This window comes from Typopeltis vanoorti, chromosome 20 (genome assembly GCF_054136105.1).
Source record: "Typopeltis vanoorti isolate ZY-2024b chromosome 20, IOZ_Tvanoo_1.0, whole genome shotgun sequence".
NCBI classification, from domain to species: Eukaryota; Metazoa; Arthropoda; class Arachnida; order Uropygi; family Thelyphonidae; genus Typopeltis; species Typopeltis vanoorti.
In genome coordinates, this window is record NC_143568.1 from 103,698,152 (window position 1) to 103,716,441 (window position 18,290).

Sequence of the window (18,290 nt, forward strand, 5' to 3'; positions counted from 1 at the left end):
ATTAGCATCGTTCTTAAGAGTGAATAACGGCCCAGAGAGAATATTTAAATTAAAAGGGTAATTAAAGTGTTAGAGATAAATTCACTAAGTACAAGCGTATCTAGACAAAAATTTTAGAGAACAAAGAAGAAGAATAAGTAAGATTTTACAATGGCACAGCAAATATTACAATCCACCCCATTCCCCAGATTTGGCTCCCTCTGACTTCTATCTCTTTCCAAAACTAAAAATCTTCCTTGCTGGTCAGTGTTTTTCTTCGAATCAAGAGGTGATTGTAGCTGTAGAGGAGTATTTTGCAGATCTTACTGAGAACCACTACAGGGACAGGATAATGGTGCTGCAGCATCGCTAGAATAAATGTATTAGTTTTGAGGGAGATTATGTTGAAAGATAAAAATAATTTTGAAATTATAAATTCATTTTTCATTGTTAGGCTGAGAACTTTTCAGACCGCCCTTGTACAAGTAGCCCAGATGTGAGATACTTCATGCCCAATATCTTTGCTAATACTTAGATAAATGATTAAACCAGCAACATTTCTTGTCATAGGTTACCTTTAGAGAAAAAAGAGAAGACATGATTAGATGTTAATCAGCCTCTGATGTGATATTTGAGCAGATTTCACCTATAATAATAATGAAATGTGTAGATGAGAAAAGTGAGGTAGAAAGAAGATAACCAGACTTTTGTCATAAAGACTGGGTATGATTTTCAGTCTAATGCACCAGCTTGGTAGCCAACCTATGTGACATCACATGAAAAAGAGACATGGAATTTTCTTGAATTTGAATATAGATATGCATTCACATTTAGGATTGTCTATAATTTATGGACAAATTAAAGTAGAATTAGCTAAGACATAAAAAGTCTTTCTGTCTGATTATATGGTTGATGCATATTGCAAGGTTCACCAAGATGAATGAAAAAGACAGAGCACCACAGAACTGCTGCCCTCGACGTTCACACAGCAGTGTGGTTTACAAGAGAATTCTATCTCAAACTACTACTTGTGAAAGATGAAGAGTTTCACTTGCAACTTGAAGAATGAAATTCTTCAAGTTGCAATTCAGAGTAAAATGTTTTACTAAAGGACTTTTTGTGTGTTTGTGTATAGAGATCTTTATTTATATCGAACAGTTGGGAACTGGCAACATTTTTGGTTCATTGCATAGTGAAGCAGGGAAGTGGAATATGAGTTCAATTTTATAAAAGTCTTCCTGATCATATTAAGTTTCTGTTAAAGCAAACGCTCTAATGGACATAAAATAAAGGTTATGTGACCTAAGGTGTTAGATGCCTATATAATTTTCATCAACTGAACTCTTACATGTTTGTCATCTGCAAAGAAATTGGCATTTCCACAGGTTGCCAAAATCCATACAGCCCAAAAAAAAACTTTATATCTGAGTTCAATAAAATAGAGCTTTGTTTTAAATTTCTCCCAAAAATAATTCTAATCAAACCAGAATTTTATGCACAGTATTCTGTGAATCAAGTTTTAAGTACATGAACAACAGAATAAAGTATGATGTATGAGTTTCAAAAAACAAGCACAAGAGCATGAGTTTGCACAACATGATACTGTTCGCTACTGTACATGTGAGACAGCTAGACTATTAGTTCTAGAGAACTGTTTTAAAAAAAAAAATCCTCTGACACTTTATTTTTTATTATTTATTAAGATTTATTCAAAAGGCATAGGGAGAGTTAATTTATCCCTAATTAACTTTATGAAGACAAATGAGAAAACCATTCTCCATTCTTCAAGCCTTCAATAGTGATGGTGAGCCCATGCTAAATGAAGCAAAACTTTTCAGAAGAGAGTAAGGTAGATGCAACTGCCACAATCTCATGGTACTAAACCTCAATACGTGTAGTGTCTGCAATAGAGGCCTGTGGTTGATATTTGAGATGCAAGGTTAAAACTTCTAGTTTCAAGGAGAAAAAACCGACTTACCCATGCCAGAGTTGATTAACTCAAGAACTGCCAAAATAAATGTTTAGAAAGAGTTCCTCTAGTCAATGACTAATAATGAAACCATAATAGTCTCTTTCTTCAGGCAGCCTAGCAAAATGAATGCAAACAGCATTTCCACAGGGATACACAAGTACCCCATAAAGTGTTTCATTTGAATGTAATGCAAAACTGACATTGAAATGATTTATCTTCAATTAAAGAATCAGAGAAAACTGAGGATTCTAAAGAGAATTCTTGTACTATTCTTATTATTATACAAATATCTCCATGGAGGCAGAAGACTCATCACAGGAGATCCATTATTCATAACTCTCCTTAAACTCATTCACTGATTCCACCCATTTACCACCCTCCACAAACAACTAGTCCTAACACCCTTGCTAACCACACTCTTACACAATTTCCATGGGTGATCCCTTGTTCTCTCCCTTCCTACTTTACTGAAAAATGTGCTTAGTGTCAATCCTATAAAACTCTTTTAATAACTGATATGCTTCTATCATATCTTCTCTTAGAGATATTATCAATGTATTCTCATAAGGAGCAATCCACAGATGTGCCATAATCTTTGTCACTCACCTCTGGATCCTTACTGGCCTGGTTGGCCAAGTGGTCAGCGTATCTGCTCTCCAGCCAAGAGGCTGCAGATTCGAATCCTGTATGGCATGGATATCTATAATTGTCCTACTAACTTGTTATCATATGTACTGCTATAAACTTGTGTCCTGGTGCAGTATATGACCTTTGATGTCTTTGCACCATAAAAATCAAATTATATCCCAAACTCAAAATCTGGATCCTCTACACCATTTCTTCTTCCCCACAGAATCCAGATAACCACATCTACACACAGTAGTCCAGATGTAGCCTTTTTAAAGGCTATAAAGAAAACCATATAAACTGTTGTGCTGTTTTGGTTACCTTTGCAATATGCCATTTAAATTTCAACCCCCTGTCAGCAATTCCCCCCCCCCCCCCAAGTCCTTGGCCTCATCAGTTTCCTGAGGTTAATTTCCATCAATATAGTACACAGCTAATGATCTCTTTTTTCCCATAGTGCATCACCTTACACCTGGCCACATCAAAGTAGCAACCATTTACCTTTGTCCATACTGCTAGTCTATTTAAGTCATCCTGCAGGATCTCTACTTCACCTTCATTTACTATTACTCTTCTCATGTGTTGTTATCAGCAAAACAACTGAATATTTCCTGTCAAATCATTTCCTATATCATTGATGCACAAATTAAACAACAGAGGATCCAGTACTGAGCTCTGTGGTACACACTGGTCACCTGCCTTCTCCTTCTCCGTAAATCACTCTTTGATATTTGTCCATCATCCATCCTCTGATTCAAATCACCAGATTCATATCCATCCTCATTTGTACCAAATGATTCTTGAATTAGAAAAAATTTTTATGACATTATACATGGCTCTTGATTATTTCCAACATTTGTCAGATATGGCATATGGCTGCAGAGCTGATTGTAATTTTGCAACTCATTTTGAAAAACACTCATATAAGAAGTATTATGAAAAAATGTAATCCAGTTCTACTGAACTCAGTGACTAGTGATGGCAGCATGGCTAGACCACTTACCAGACTGGAGAAACAATGCAACACATACGTATGTTCGTACTTTGACTACAGATTTTGTAGTCTACTAAAAATAAGAAGGACTGCAGGAACATGAAATATGGTAAACTTCATGATGAGATATGGAATGATGTTTATTTTAAATTCCATTAAAAACAAACAAGAAATTATGATGACATCTTCAGTAGATAGACCTAGTTCAAGGAGATTATTAGATTATAATAGGCTGAATTACTGTGGAGACCATATGTCACAGAAGTTTTAATGAGATCAAGTTCCTATCTAGAGAGACTGTCTGAGAGGACAGATGGTACTATACTATACAATATGTAGTTTTAAGCCAACATCCTTCATTCTATCTTCATAGCTCTAAAAATGATGTAAAAACCCTTTTACATCAGCATAAAACTAGATAATTCAAAAAAGAGAAATAACAACAATTTCGAGAAAAAAAAAATTCTGTGAACCAAACAACTCTTTTGACAAGAATCCAAGAGCTTGTCCTGACATTACCTTCATCACCTTGATGGACCTGTTGTTTCATTGTGGGCGTCTCCACAAATGTACGTAGCAAAGTTGCCAGCGATGACATCAACAAAGTCCTGACAAGGATTTAAAGATATATCAATTAAGCATAACTGTGAAATTATTCATATTTTCCATCAAACAGGAAGGAAAAAACTTTTCGTTGCCTGTAACTATATTATGATTTTGTAATACATATCATCATCAATTTTCTGATATGTACACCCAAGGGGTGTTCAGATTACCATGACAGCACTGCATAAACTTAATCATGTAAACATGATTAAGTTCACATTATTATTAATCTCCTATCAACAATTTTCCTTCGAATTAGTCTATTGCTTGTGAGCACTCCAATACTGTCATATCTAACATTTTGTTCTTCTAAGACACTTCTGACTGAATCAATCTACTGAGACCTCAATCTTCCTCTGGGTCTCTTTCCTGCCATCAAACACCTCTTTTGATAACCTTTCCTCGTCCATTCTATTTTTAAGTGGCCACACCACCATAGATTAGATCTGCTTCCATATTCTTGAATGCTAATAGTATAAATAGTATAAAGTTCCTTTCTAATATCTTCATTTTTATGGTTCTTCCATTGATGCCATCAGTTCAATTCCCTAATTTTTCTCAGAACCCTCATATTTTTGATCTCTAGTCTTTGATCAAGTGCTTTATTCCTAACCCAACTCTCAGGTGCATATCTTAAAACTGGTTTGAACACAGTCTTGTATACTCTAGTTTGGTATTTGGGCTAATTTTTCTCTTAGTCCATATAAATTTATTCAGCTGGCTAACCACCATAACAGCTTTGCTTATTCTGTTGTCAATTTCAAGATTTAACCTGCTATCTTCACTAAAAACTGTGCCTAAATAGTTGAAATATTTTACTTGTTCTATATGATCTCTATTCAGAATGCAGCTGAAGTTTTCTATGTTTTTGCCTATTTTCATAGTTTCGGTCGTTTTATTGCTGATTTTCAAGCTAAATTTGTTACAGCTGTTATTCAATTTAGTTAGGGAATTCTGGAAACTTGCACTAGATGTGTTTAGGAGTACAACAACAACATCTACAAAGAACTAAGTTTGACATGTCCAATTCTAACATCCGGTTCAATGTCACTTTCTTTCATAATGCAATCCATATAATTTATGAATAATAGTGGAGATAATGTGCATCCTTGTCTTACCCCTGATTTTACATCACCATCTTCCTGTATTTCCTTCAATTCTAACTGCTGACTGACAACTTAAATATAGATTATGTATTGCTCTGTATAATATTTCTTCGCCCAATATAATTGCAGTGTTTTGAAAAGCTTTCTCTGGGTACCTTGTTGTATGCCTTTTCCAGATCTACAAAACTTAAGTACAGATCCCAGCTTTGGGATCATATTCCCACAACTTCTCAACTATTTGTCTTAAAGTGAAAACCTATCTTGACAACCTCTATTTGGCCTGAATCCAGCTTGTTCTTCTCCAAGTTTCTCTTCCAACCTGTTTTCAAGTATGCTTGCATAAATCTTACCTGGAACACTTAGAGAAAATTCCTCTGTAATTCTCATATTCAGTTTTATTCCCCTTTTTAGAGATGGGTACTATGAGTGGTCCAGGTAAGATATTTAAAGTTTTTGATGGCTTTTTCTAATTCAAGTATTGATATGTAATGCTCTGTATTCCTTTTGAAAATTTTCTAGTATGGTTCTCCAACTGCTTGGTTCATTTAACAGTATTTCAAAGTAATTACTCCAAGCATCCAAGATATCCTTATCTTCAGTTTTCATGTCACCTTTATCATCATTGATTCCTTTTACAGTACTCTTTCCTCCATTTCTAAGCTTCTTCAATAGCCTCTAGAACATTTTCCCACCTCCTGATATTTATTTTCTATATTCTTACCAAAATCTTCCCATGGCTTTTATTTAGCTAGTTTTACATGCAGCTTAGCTTGCTTACATTTTTCTTTGTATTCTTTTAGGTCATCTGCTGACTTATTTGCTAGGAACTTTTGGTATGCTTTCTTCTTTTCCAAGACTGCTTCTTTAACTTCTTGTGTCCACCATGATGTTCTCATTATCCTATCCTTGCAGAAAACTTCACCACATATCCCCTTAGCTGAATTAATCAATGTCTTCTTCAGAGTTTGCAAATGAGACTCCAAGGTTTGTTTTCAGACTGCTGTAAATTTCTTTCAATAATAAGACGATTACACTTTTTTATATAATCTTTATCAAGTAGCTTTATTTTATCCTCCTACATGTTTCGCCAATCTGTTTCTATTGGCATCCTCAGGGAATACAAACTAGTAAGCTAAAATGCAGGCAGACTAGGTTATAACCGATGGTTCTAAATCATACAAAAAATTCGTATTGTGCATGACAATGTGTGTGCCTCGTTAACGTGATTTATTCGTAATGGCTCATGACGTAATTGTTATGAAAGTTCATTTCTTTGATGTTTAATAATCTGATAAAAGTTTTCCAAATTTCTGGTAAAATCAATAGTTTCCACAATACCATCAAATTCACATTAGAAATGGAAAAAGATAAAAAACTGCCATTCCTTGACATTTTAATAAAGAAACAATCCAATAATAGTATCAACCTATCTGTATACAGAAAACCTACAAATACTGGACGTTACCTCCATTTCAACTCAGTTCATCATATATCTCAGAAACTTAGCATTATCCATAGTCTCAAGAAAAGAGCTATACAGTATACGACAGACAAGGATGACCTACTAACGGAATTAACCACAATATCTAGAGAATTTTCTTTAAATGGTTACCCAAAAAGACTCTATAACAAGATTCTATTTACTGATATACCACATCGACAACGTGATGACGTCCAATATATCAGTACAATTACGATTCCTTTTGTCAACAACCTTTCCAAAAAATTAGCTAACCTTTTAAAACCACATAGGATCAGAGTGGCATTCAAACCAATCAACACTATTCGGAAATTTTTAAGATCACCGAAAGATCCTCACCCATTTTACAAGTACTCTGGAATATATAATATTCCTTGCTCATGTGGTATTAGTTACGTAGGTCAGACATCTAGAAGCTTTGAAACGAGAAAGAAAGAACACATAGGATATGTCAGAAATAACAAACAAGACATTTCAGGCCTTTCATGCCACTTTGCCTCTACTAACCATCACATTGAGTGGGATAAGAGCCTTATGCCATACATAGAAGATAACTACCATTCAAGAACCTTTAAAGAAGCAGCTACAGTCGTCCGTAAAACTGAAAACCTAAACAAGAATCAAGGTCTAATTTTACCAGAAATTTGGAAAACTTTTATCAGATCATTAAACATCAAAGAAATGAACTTTCATAACAATTACGTCATGAGCCATTACGAATAAATCACGTTAACGAGACACGCACATTGTCATGCACAATACCAATTTTTTGTATGATTTAGAACCATCGGTTATAACCTAGTCTGTAACCTTCATTTTAGCTTACTAGTTTGTATTCCCTGAGGATGCCAATAGAAACAGATTGGCGAAACATGTAGGAGGATAAAATAAAGCTACTTGATAAAGATTATATAAAAAAGTGTAATAGTCTTATGAATAATTGTCAAGAAAAAATTTAACACTCTTTCAATAATGTTTGCATAGTAGAGTCTAAAATTTACCTGTAAAAGATGCTCAACTTTAATTCTTTTTAAAACTTTCTTACATACTGTTCTTTTCAAGGGGTATTAATTTTTATCCTGCTTAGTACTAAGTAATGGTTACTTCCAATTTCAATCCCCTGTACACTCTTGCATCCTGAACAGCCATATATCAACAATGATGTAGTCAATGAGACTTTTCTTATTTCCTGTGTCTTCTCTTCATGTGAACTTGTGCACATCTTTATGTCAAAAAATGGTGTTAGTAATGACTAGTCTGTGTCACGAGCAGAAGTCCAGTAAATACCTACCATTATTATTAGCTTTGCCCTTTTCTCCAAATTTTCCCAAAATGTTCCTATATGCCTGGTGAGATTCATTTCCTACTCTGATGTTCAGATCTTCAACAAGGACCACTTTTTCCATTTTTTTATGTCAGCTGCCTGTTCTAATGACTCAAAAAATTCTTCCAATTCTTCCTTGGAAGAACCTCCTGTGGGACCATATGCACAAATAAGTTTTATCATCCATGTCTCCATTTTGAAGTTTGCTCACATAGCTCTATTTGAAACTGCCTTCCAATCAAGAAGTTTATTTTCATGTGTGGTGTTGAATGCTAATACATATTCAGTAATAAAACACATGTATTGATAAAGTGAATAATAAATGATGTCCCATGTGTAAAGTAATTGCTATTTGCTACTGTATATTATAATATGAGGGAATACATATATTTTCTTTACAATAAACAGCTCTCTCAAATATTTTCAGGAATGAAATACATATACGAGCAAGAGCCTGTGATATTGTGTTCTAAGGTTTCTTTGGACCTGTGTATCTGATTTCATCTGAATTAACTACATGGATTCTATGAATTCATACTTTTCAACTAGCATTAGAGCAATTGATAGTATAATGATTCACAAATAGGGCAATGCCTTATGCTAATAAAAAATTTGTGACTCTCTCTCAGACAACATGAAAATGGTATGTGGCACTTGTCTCTTAAAATGTATGAGACTAAAGGTGTAAAGATAATCCTGTATATTCTTTTATTTGCATTGCTGTATAAATTAATCCAAAATAAAAATTATGCATTGTAAAATTATAAATTTTAATCATATTAAAACACTTTTTTTAATTTTTGACTCCTACACATGAAAGTGTATAGTACTTTGGATGGATTAAGGGTTTTTTTTTTGTTATTTTTATTAATTTTGTGTATTTATTTATTTATTTTTGTATTTTTATATTTTACATAATCCAGAAACCTTGTTTTACAGACCAAACATGGAACTTTTTCAAGTCAGTTCAGACTTCCAATAAACATGGCAGTAGTCTTACAGTGATGAAATTCATCTCCAACCTAAATATCTTATTAATTCTCAAAAGTGTATTAAGATCAGTTACAACACTGCAGTTTGTGCAGGGGGATCTTACTGGACAGATATAGGAAGATTTTTCAAGAGAAAGAAAAAGAGTACAGTTTGTTTCTGAAAGTTGAATGGGAGTATCCCCATAGAAAACGAGGAACAATCTTTCTTTCTTATGTCTTTTTTTGCAAGAGGTGGATGGGATAATATATTGCATGAGCATGAGAGGATAGTGGGTGTACTGACAGAATGAAACATACGCGATATGATACAATGTATGAGCTACAGTGAGTCCTTTGCAATGAGTTTTTGGACTCCATAAAAGTAATCATATAATAATGGGAAAAAAAAGTAACATCAGATCCTCATAAAGACAAATTATTCCTCTATAATATATAATAATGAAAATAATATGAATATAAAATATTTCAAAATTTACCTTGTTAGGCAAGTTTTTCACAATTATCCTGGACATCTCCTTTTATTAAAGATCTGCAATTAACATACATAAAGTTAGAGAGGCTAATCTCTAAAAAATTAATCAAGTCTAATCATTTTATGTTTTAGGATACCTGTTTTGGCACTGTTTACACAGTGACATGCTCAGGGAGTTTTTGCCAAGTCAATATTCTACAGGTGTCAAGACTGCTGAAAAAACTAGGAAAAAATATATAATTATTTATATTTATTTTTTTTTAAAGATCACTTTCAATTAAAAAAAAATTGTCTGCTGTAGTGAAGTTTGATGGCTACCTTACAAAATGAAAATTCAATTATCTTTGGCTATAATATGTGGGTGATGGAACATGATAATAAGGGAAATAAATGAAAATCTTAGAAAAACAAAACATTTTTTATCTGCTCCCAAAGATTTCTGCAATAAATATCATGCTAATCATAAATGAAAATCAAGAGATCTGTATCTACTAAAATAAATAAATAAATAAAGCTATTTGCTTAAAGTTCTTCATCTGCTTGACATTTCTCTACTATAGCTTTTAGTCATCAGTAGCAAAATCATGCAAAAAATGAAGATAAACTTCACATTAATAAAGCTAATCTACAGTATATTGGCTGAAATACTTTATGGCATAATGGCCCATGTATTACAAGAATATGCAAGAGATTTATCAGCTCCTATGACTAAGCTGTTTAATTTAAACCCTCAGTACTGGGAATGTATCAATAGAGTGGAAAAGGGACAAAATAGTCTCACTTTATAAAGCAGATGTTCGCAAACTTTTAGATGGAACAAGTCCTTGCACCAGAAAAAATACATGCGAGCTGGCAAAACCACATATACTGTTGCCATATCTAGGAGCAAATTTTTCAAACTATGCTCTGTGGAGCTTATAGATGGTGTTAAAATGTATAAAACAAACAGAAAATGTCAGATGTTCTGGCTGTGCCTTTGACAAATGTCCTTTATTCAGATTTGAAAAAATTGGCAATCTTAATTACTGATGCTATTTTATAGTTTGAAAAACAAATAAAGAATATTCTAAAATTGCCTCGCAGAGTCAGATAACTTTGGTAAAGACCAAAGATTCCATGGAGCACAGTTTGAAAAATTCTGGCATAAAGGTGGCTCTAAGACAGAAATAGCAAATTATAAGCTAATCAGTACCTCAAGAGTAGTGGTTAAGGTATTAGAGAAATTGGTGAGACAGAATTCAAGACTGGGTGAATATGATACTCTATAAAGGACAATGTGATTTAGTGAAGTGCAGTTTCTGCCTTATTAATCTGCATACTTTTTATAATAAAGTGACAATGGAGTTGGATAAGGGAAATGGTTACTGAGTGATATTGCTAGACATTGCAAAGGCATTTGGCATCATTTCACACAGAACTCTGTTGGATAAATTGGAGCAAATGGGATGGACATGAATCTGGTAATTTGGATCAGAGGGTGGCTAATGGACAGATATCGAAGAGTGATTTACAGAGAAGATGCACCCAGGAGAAGGCAGGTGACTAGTGATATACTACAGGGCTCAGTACTGGGATCCTCTGTTGTTTAATTTGCACATCAATGATACAGGAAATATTTATTCAGTTGTTTGCTGATAACAATGCTAAACTGAGAAGAGTGATAGCAAATGAAGATTAAGTAGAGATCCTGCAGAATGACTTAAATAGACTAGCCGTATGCTTTCATGGGCAAAGGTAAATGGGGCCAATTTAATGTGGCCAAGTGTACAGTGATGCCCTTTGGGAAGAAGAAATCACAAGCTATATACTATATTGATGGAAATGACAGCAAGAAATGAATGAGGATAGGAACCTGAGTGATTGTTACAGGGAGTTGAAGATTAGATTTCATATTGCAAAAGTAGCCAAAACAGATTATGCGGTTGTTGAAGAACACACTAACAATCAGGGATGGAGAGGTTATGGTTTCCATTTATAGCCTTTAATAAGGGCACATTAAAATCTAGACTACTGCATGCAGATGTGGTCACCTGTTTTCTGTGTGGATGAAGAAATAGTGGAGAGGATCCAGAGGCAAGTGACAAAGATTGTGGCAGGTCTATGGAATTCTCCCTATGAGACTGAAGGCTGTGGGCTTCAAAAACAAGCTGACAGAGGAAAAAGAGAATATATGATAGACGCATATAATTTATTAAAGGGATTTTATAGGAGTGATGCTGAAAATATTTTTCAATATATAACAGGAAGGGAGAAAAAGAGGGATTATCCATGGAAATTGTGTAACAGCATGGTTAGCAAGGATGTTACTATTAATTTTTTGCTTGGAGGGTGGTTGAATGAGTTGCCAGAGATGGCCAAGTACTTTGTCAATGAATGAGTTTAAAGAGAGGCATGATTGGTATTATGTGAATAATGGATCTCTCACCATGAGTCTTTGAATCCATAGAGATACATATGTAATAATAATAATACATCACATTGTTTCAGGAAACTGACATGTAGAGTAGATAATAACTACATTATTTTAATTATCACTTCCTATATTTCACCTGGCATCTTCAGGAATTAATACAATGTTATCAAGCACATGCACGCAGCACACCTCAGTAACAAAAATGGAACAGGACAGATACAGGATAACTAAAAGGCCTATAATTATGCCACCTATTGGCTTTGGTTTGGTGTTCTTGGCCATTGGCTGAATGTCTGCTGATGAGGGTTTCCCATATGATTCTGTATCTTTAAAACATTTTGATTTTGTAAAAAGTGTTCAAATCCTGCTATAAAAAATAAATGGATGCAACGCTTACAAAACTGTTGCTTACACTTGCTAATACACCAAACAAGTGTGGGGTGGGAAATTTGTGACATTTCATTTACTAAATATCTCTCATGGCATTTGTCTACATAAGTGTGTGTGTGTATAAAATGCATTTTTCAGGCAAAAAAAAAAAGAAGTTAAAAACACTGCATTAAAAGACTGATATAGTAGATGTTGTCATATCAGAGACCCATTTTCAAGTTAATAACTAGTTTTCACCGAGAACCAGTTATTAATGCACAAAATTAGGAATATAAGTATAGTATAATATTCATCAACCCACCATCTGTTGATTCAAAGTTGTCTTCATTTACTCTATTGTGCCAACCTCCATTATCACCCTATTTACCTGTTTGAAACTGTTCCATTAGAGGCTGAACAACAAGTAGCTTATTACTTTTTACATAACAGTCATTGTGGTAGAAATTTAAACAGTTCAGAAAACAACATATCTAGACTGAGAAGTTATCTTCTCTTTTGTATAAAGATATACATAAGTTCACAAGAAACAAGGAGTCATAGTGAACATATTGTTGTCAATGACAACTTCAGTGACTGGTCCAGGAGCATTGAGTAGATCTGGGGAAAAAAAAAAAAGAGGAATGATCATCTTGTTGACATCGTGGAAGACCAGACTAACCACTCACACAATACCTATCATACTTGGAATGTGCTCACTGATAGATCATTCAATATTCACGAATAACTGGCAACTAATTCCGCTCTTTAAGCAAAAAGCAAAAAAAAAAAAAAAAAAAAAAAAATTGATCTGATTTCTTTGCTAACGACACTCTTACAGTTTTCAGGGACAACTCTTATTCTCTCACTTCTTGCAATGTACTGAATTTTTTTTTTCTGTATCAACTATATATAAAAAAACGCTTAAGTAACTTATGTTTATCATATCCACTCTTTACCACCTATCAACCAATTTTTGTAACCATGAAATCCTCAATCAATCATTAGCAGTTCAAAGCCTGTCACCATCATGGTTACTCACCTCTAGCTCCTCTTCAACACATCCAAGAAACCCAAACTGATTAAATCTGTATAGAGTACTCCTAATAAGCCTAATAAAAAGTGTGATATCACTGAGGATTACAGAATTATTGTTTAATTCATGAAAATCACCGGACAATTATTTCCAGTTGTGTTTCTAATAGATCTGAATATAATATAAAATAAAATAAAAAGTACCAAGAAAAGCAGGATTCAGTATTCAAACATTTGTGTCCTACATATTCCAACCCAGCTGTTTCCAATTAAAGCGTACAATCGTTTATTCAAATGTGGTATATGTTGAGTAATTTATGAATAATCGACACTGAAAAAATAACATGAAAGTAAGCGGTGACAATTAACGTAATATTTTAACGTAATAACTTGGACATCTCGAGGAGAAAAAATTTGTTTCGCCAGTATCGGCACAGAACAAGTTACGGCGGCTCTTAAAGACTTATGAAAAAGCTAACATACCTCGTGCGAATTCAGTACATCGTTAACACGTTCTCGTGGAAAATGGCTTTTTAAACCTTCATTTTTTAACATAATCGTGTTTTTCTTGTCTGACTATAACAAACACAAATGGAAAACCAATCTTGACACACATTTCAACTGAACTTTTCATATGAAAAGGACAATCAACTCGTAAATAAATAATGTTTTCAACTATTAGGTTTCGCTTATATGTCATATACTGAAATAGTCAAATATAGCAACTGACGAGTATAACTTCAATATGTATACGAATTTGGAAATCGTTTTACAAACAAGATCGTAGAAAGTACACGTGCTATTCCTTCACATATTAAATAACTGTACATACTAATGCACTTTTAACCAATAGACTGAATGAGAAGACAAAAAGACGACACCTGCATATCAAAAAATTCCACATGACAAAACAAGGAAAAAAATTATAAATTCCTAATAACCATTAAATTTCACGGATACATTCAATATATAAACACAGGAATACTATTAGCATTACAATTAGTGCGTGACACCTCCAAGCAATCCAAGAACAATTTCTTGGATTCCTTCACAACAAAACAAGATAAGAAGGACAAGAAAATAATGATGGATTTTTAAGAATCTTTATTACTATCAAAACGAGGTTTTTACGAATAGTTTAAAGATGCAAAGACAGGAATACTGTACAGAAGATGAAATTATTTCAGATAAAAAAAAATGTGGTATGATGATGCAAATATCAGGAGGTAGCAAAGTTTTTTTTTCTCTCCCGAAAACTAGCTTTTTTTTCATCCCACATACAGACAAATTCGCCTTGAGAACACACGCAACTTACAGACAAAAATACTAGCGGTGGTAATGGGCAGTAGACTGTTGGGTAGAAGATGATGATGATGGTAGTTGCGGTTCGCTGTAGTTAGTGAATTAAGGTGGAGGCAGATAGTTGTAGAGGAGGTTGCCCTCACTCAATGAATCTTTTGGCCCTTTGGAGGTGTCAAGTAATAATAATATCCTTCGAGGTGCCATACCTGCACTGAAACATGTAAACCACATTAGAGAAATGCTTTAATTAAATATTAACTGCAGATATGTTATTAATTGCAGATACGCTAACCACTTGGCCGGTAGGCGGAGTGGTTAGTGTATCTGCAATTAATAACTAGTGGTTGTGGTCGGCGGTGGATGGCGTTGGTGTTGGTGGAGATGGAGAATTATAGACTAGGTACCCTCCCTCGATGAGTCTTTACACTCCCTGGAGGTGTTATGTAATAATAATAATAATAATAATAATAATAATAATATTTCATTTTTTTCTGATCTTAATTAGTTAAAATGAGAACAAAAGGAATTTAAATAAAACAGAATTCTGTTATAGAAAGAAAACAGAAAGAAGTTATACATAAATTGAACTTAATTTAATCGGAATTCAAATATTAATTTAAATGTTATATTTTTATTCCCATGAAGATGTTTTGTGACACACAAAACAAAAGATCTATATTTAATTTTTAATTGCCCACATACAATTGTGTTATAAGTTGTGATCTCTTGGTGTGTTGGAGAGTTGATGAAAAAGAAAAAAGTTTAAAGTATTTCTCTACTGTGTTTGCTTGTTACTTTACAAACATCGATGATGATAATATTCCATTAAACCAATCATGCCACTACCACAGTAGCTCAGTGGAAGTGGCGTGTACATCTAAAGTGCTGGGTGGCCAGAATAATGGTAAAAAAAAAAAATCAGCTTACGCCTTTTATTCCCTGATAGGGAGTAAGCGAGGCCTTTATACCCTAACTAGCTTTTGAAGACTGAGTAGGCAGCTCAATCTCCACCGGTAGCCAATCAGAGATAGCTGGCCCATGTCTATCACTAATTATAGCAGCCACCGATGAAGAGGCTGGAAAACAAGTGCCGCCATCTCTTTGACCTAACCCTAACAAAATATGTCACTGTCTGAAATAATGTGAGTAATACGGTCGATTTTCTTGTGTTTACGGGACCAAAAACCCGAGTTTCCGGGAGGAAAAACACGCTTGCCCGTGCCAGAGATCGACAAACTCGGAAACCGGTCGAAGGTAGGCTTAGAAGAAAGTTCCTCCAGTCAGCGACTAGACTAGAACCTAGGTCTAACCTAGGTTAGAGCTAGGTTCAAGCAGCCAAGCGCAGAGGACGCAAGCGCCACTTCCACTGAGGTACACAGGCTATATCAGAATAATGGTAACCAAAATAATTGTAAAACGCTGACTAGAGGAACTTGAGCCTTCTTTTTCGACAAGTTCCCGAGTTAGTCGATTTCTGACACGAGCAAACGGGATTTTTGTCTACTGAAAACTCGTTTTTTTCGTCCAATAAACTCAAGAAAATCCACTGTAGAACTCACACTATTTATAGACAATAAATTTAATGCTATCTCTGTTTGGCTAACGATGAAGTTTGAACTTCCCCTCAGTCTCCAAAAGTTAGATAAGGTTAAACCTGCCATGTCTAATCCCTATAGCGGATTTTTTAAAACTATCCCATGGTATTATTACACCAGATTATAGAAGTCAAATTCATGTATTTTATACAGCACCTTTTTTTGGGTTGTTATAAAGTTCACATTTATAAATATTCAAAATTTACAAGTTAGTAAATGCAATGGCGATGCTTCCTCGATGTTACAGATGGGGAAGACTTTAATTCCATTGCTAAACTCGATTGGTCTTGTGTGTCCTATCTTGAGGCAAGAGATCATGGTAATGGTACAGCGATTAAACTTGGAGTTGATGGTAGCTCCTGGTTTTTCAGCAGAATACCAGTGGTGAGTCATGTCCTGGAGAATAGTTCTTTTCATGTTTTATTTTTGAGTGGTGTTAAAAAGATCGAAATCTGTGGTATCACTTGATGTTGCAGCCATTTTTGATGCTTCATCTGCATTTTCATTTCCCTTTAATCCCACATGGGATGGAATCCATTGGAAAATTATTTCGGAATCCTTATGTAGTTTGTTTATGTTTTTTGCTTTGTCTCTAAGTATTTCTTGATGGCTGGTGTAGCAGTACTTAATAGCTTGAAGGGCTGCTAAGGAATCTGTGAAAAATGTAAATTCCTTTGGGTTTTGTTTATCCAAATGTTTACAGTGCTGCGTTAATGGCTATTAATTATGCATGGTATGAGTTGCATCCAATACTGTTAGTTGTTTTTAGTTTTATATTTTGAGAGCCATAGGTGAGTACTCCACGCCCAGAATTGCCATTTGGATTTTTAGAGCCATCTGTGTAGATTTGTATTGAGTCAGGTTCATACTCCATTATTTTTGAAATAGTTAATACTCTCAATATTTTAGGGTTTTCTAGGCTTTTTTTCCTCATGTTTCCCTATTTCAAAATTGATAACTATATTTTTTCTGTCTTGATTTGGAGGAAATGCTGGGTAATTAGCTGTTTTATTTGGACAACCAAGGGGATTTTTTATTTTCCATGATTTCATGCATTGCTCTTTATTCTGTTTTGGTTGCCAATTTTTAAAAAGTTTACTTGTTCTATAATGTGCGTGGTTGGCTCTTTTTTACTACACATTTAGTAAATTTTCTTGTCACCTAATTTTTAAGGAACAAGGTTGGATTCGAATTCTGTTATTTTTCCAGGAATTGTATTCCTTCATCCACATGTGATTCCAGCAGCATTTTTCTAAATTTTTATAAGTTTTTCTAAACTGGTTTGTGATGTTTGCATCCAGATGGGCGAAGCATATTTCATTATGCGTCGGATAATAGAAGTGTATAACATTTAAGGTTTTAGCATTGGCTCTCCACTCTTTACCTGAGATACTTATTATGATATCTAGTCTTCTTTTTGCTCTGACTGCAACATTGTTGATATGTTTATTGAAGCTTAGTGATGGATCCAGAGAAACTCCAAGGTATTTGTGGTTTTCATTAAATGGAATTAGTTGCTGCTTAGCTTAATCTTTGATCTCCAATTTCTGAGGTGGTTTGTAATGGTAAATACACAAATTTCTGATTTAGTAGGGTTAATTTTGATTTTTTGGTTTTCACAGTATGTAGATAAACTTTCAAAGGCATTGTTTAAGTGACCTTCTGCTGTTTCTAGGTTGTCGTGAGCTGAGAATAGAACCAAATCATCAGCTAACCATAGCTATCTTTGTTTCTTTATTTATATTTTTATCTAAGCCTTTTAAGTAGATAGAAAAATGGAGTGGTTCAAAATGCTGCCTTCAGGGAGTCCCTGTCTTAATTTCACTTTCTTGGAAAAGATATTATTTATTCTAACTCGAATTGTTCTATTTCTTAGAAAGTCATAAATCCAGTTTAGAACTTAACCCTTTTATTCCAATATAACAAAGTTTTGAAAATAGTTTCTGCCTCCACGCCTTGTCCAAGGCATTCATAAAATCTATAAAAGCTGAAAGGGTGGGTTTAATAAGTTTGGCCTGGAAGTTATC

General features: G+C 34.2%; 1 protein-coding gene across 2 annotated transcripts in view; it reads right to left on the minus strand.

Annotated features, from left to right (window-relative positions):
• Positions 1-14,200, minus strand: part of LOC150095737 (putative RNA-binding protein 19) — a 288,611-nt gene extending 274,411 nt beyond the window's left edge. For both annotated transcript variants that reach the window (XM_090409907.1, XM_090409904.1), the window contains exons 1-2: positions 13,850-14,200; positions 9,557-9,609 (exon numbers count right to left, since the gene is read on the minus strand). In XM_090409907.1, coding sequence (XP_090266033.1) covers positions 9,557-9,592 — 36 coding nt within the window. In that variant the 5' untranslated portion in view covers positions 9,593-9,609; positions 13,850-14,200. The remainder of the gene's footprint in view (positions 1-9,556; positions 9,610-13,849) is intronic.
• Between the last annotated feature and the right edge of the window lie 4,090 nt (positions 14,201-18,290).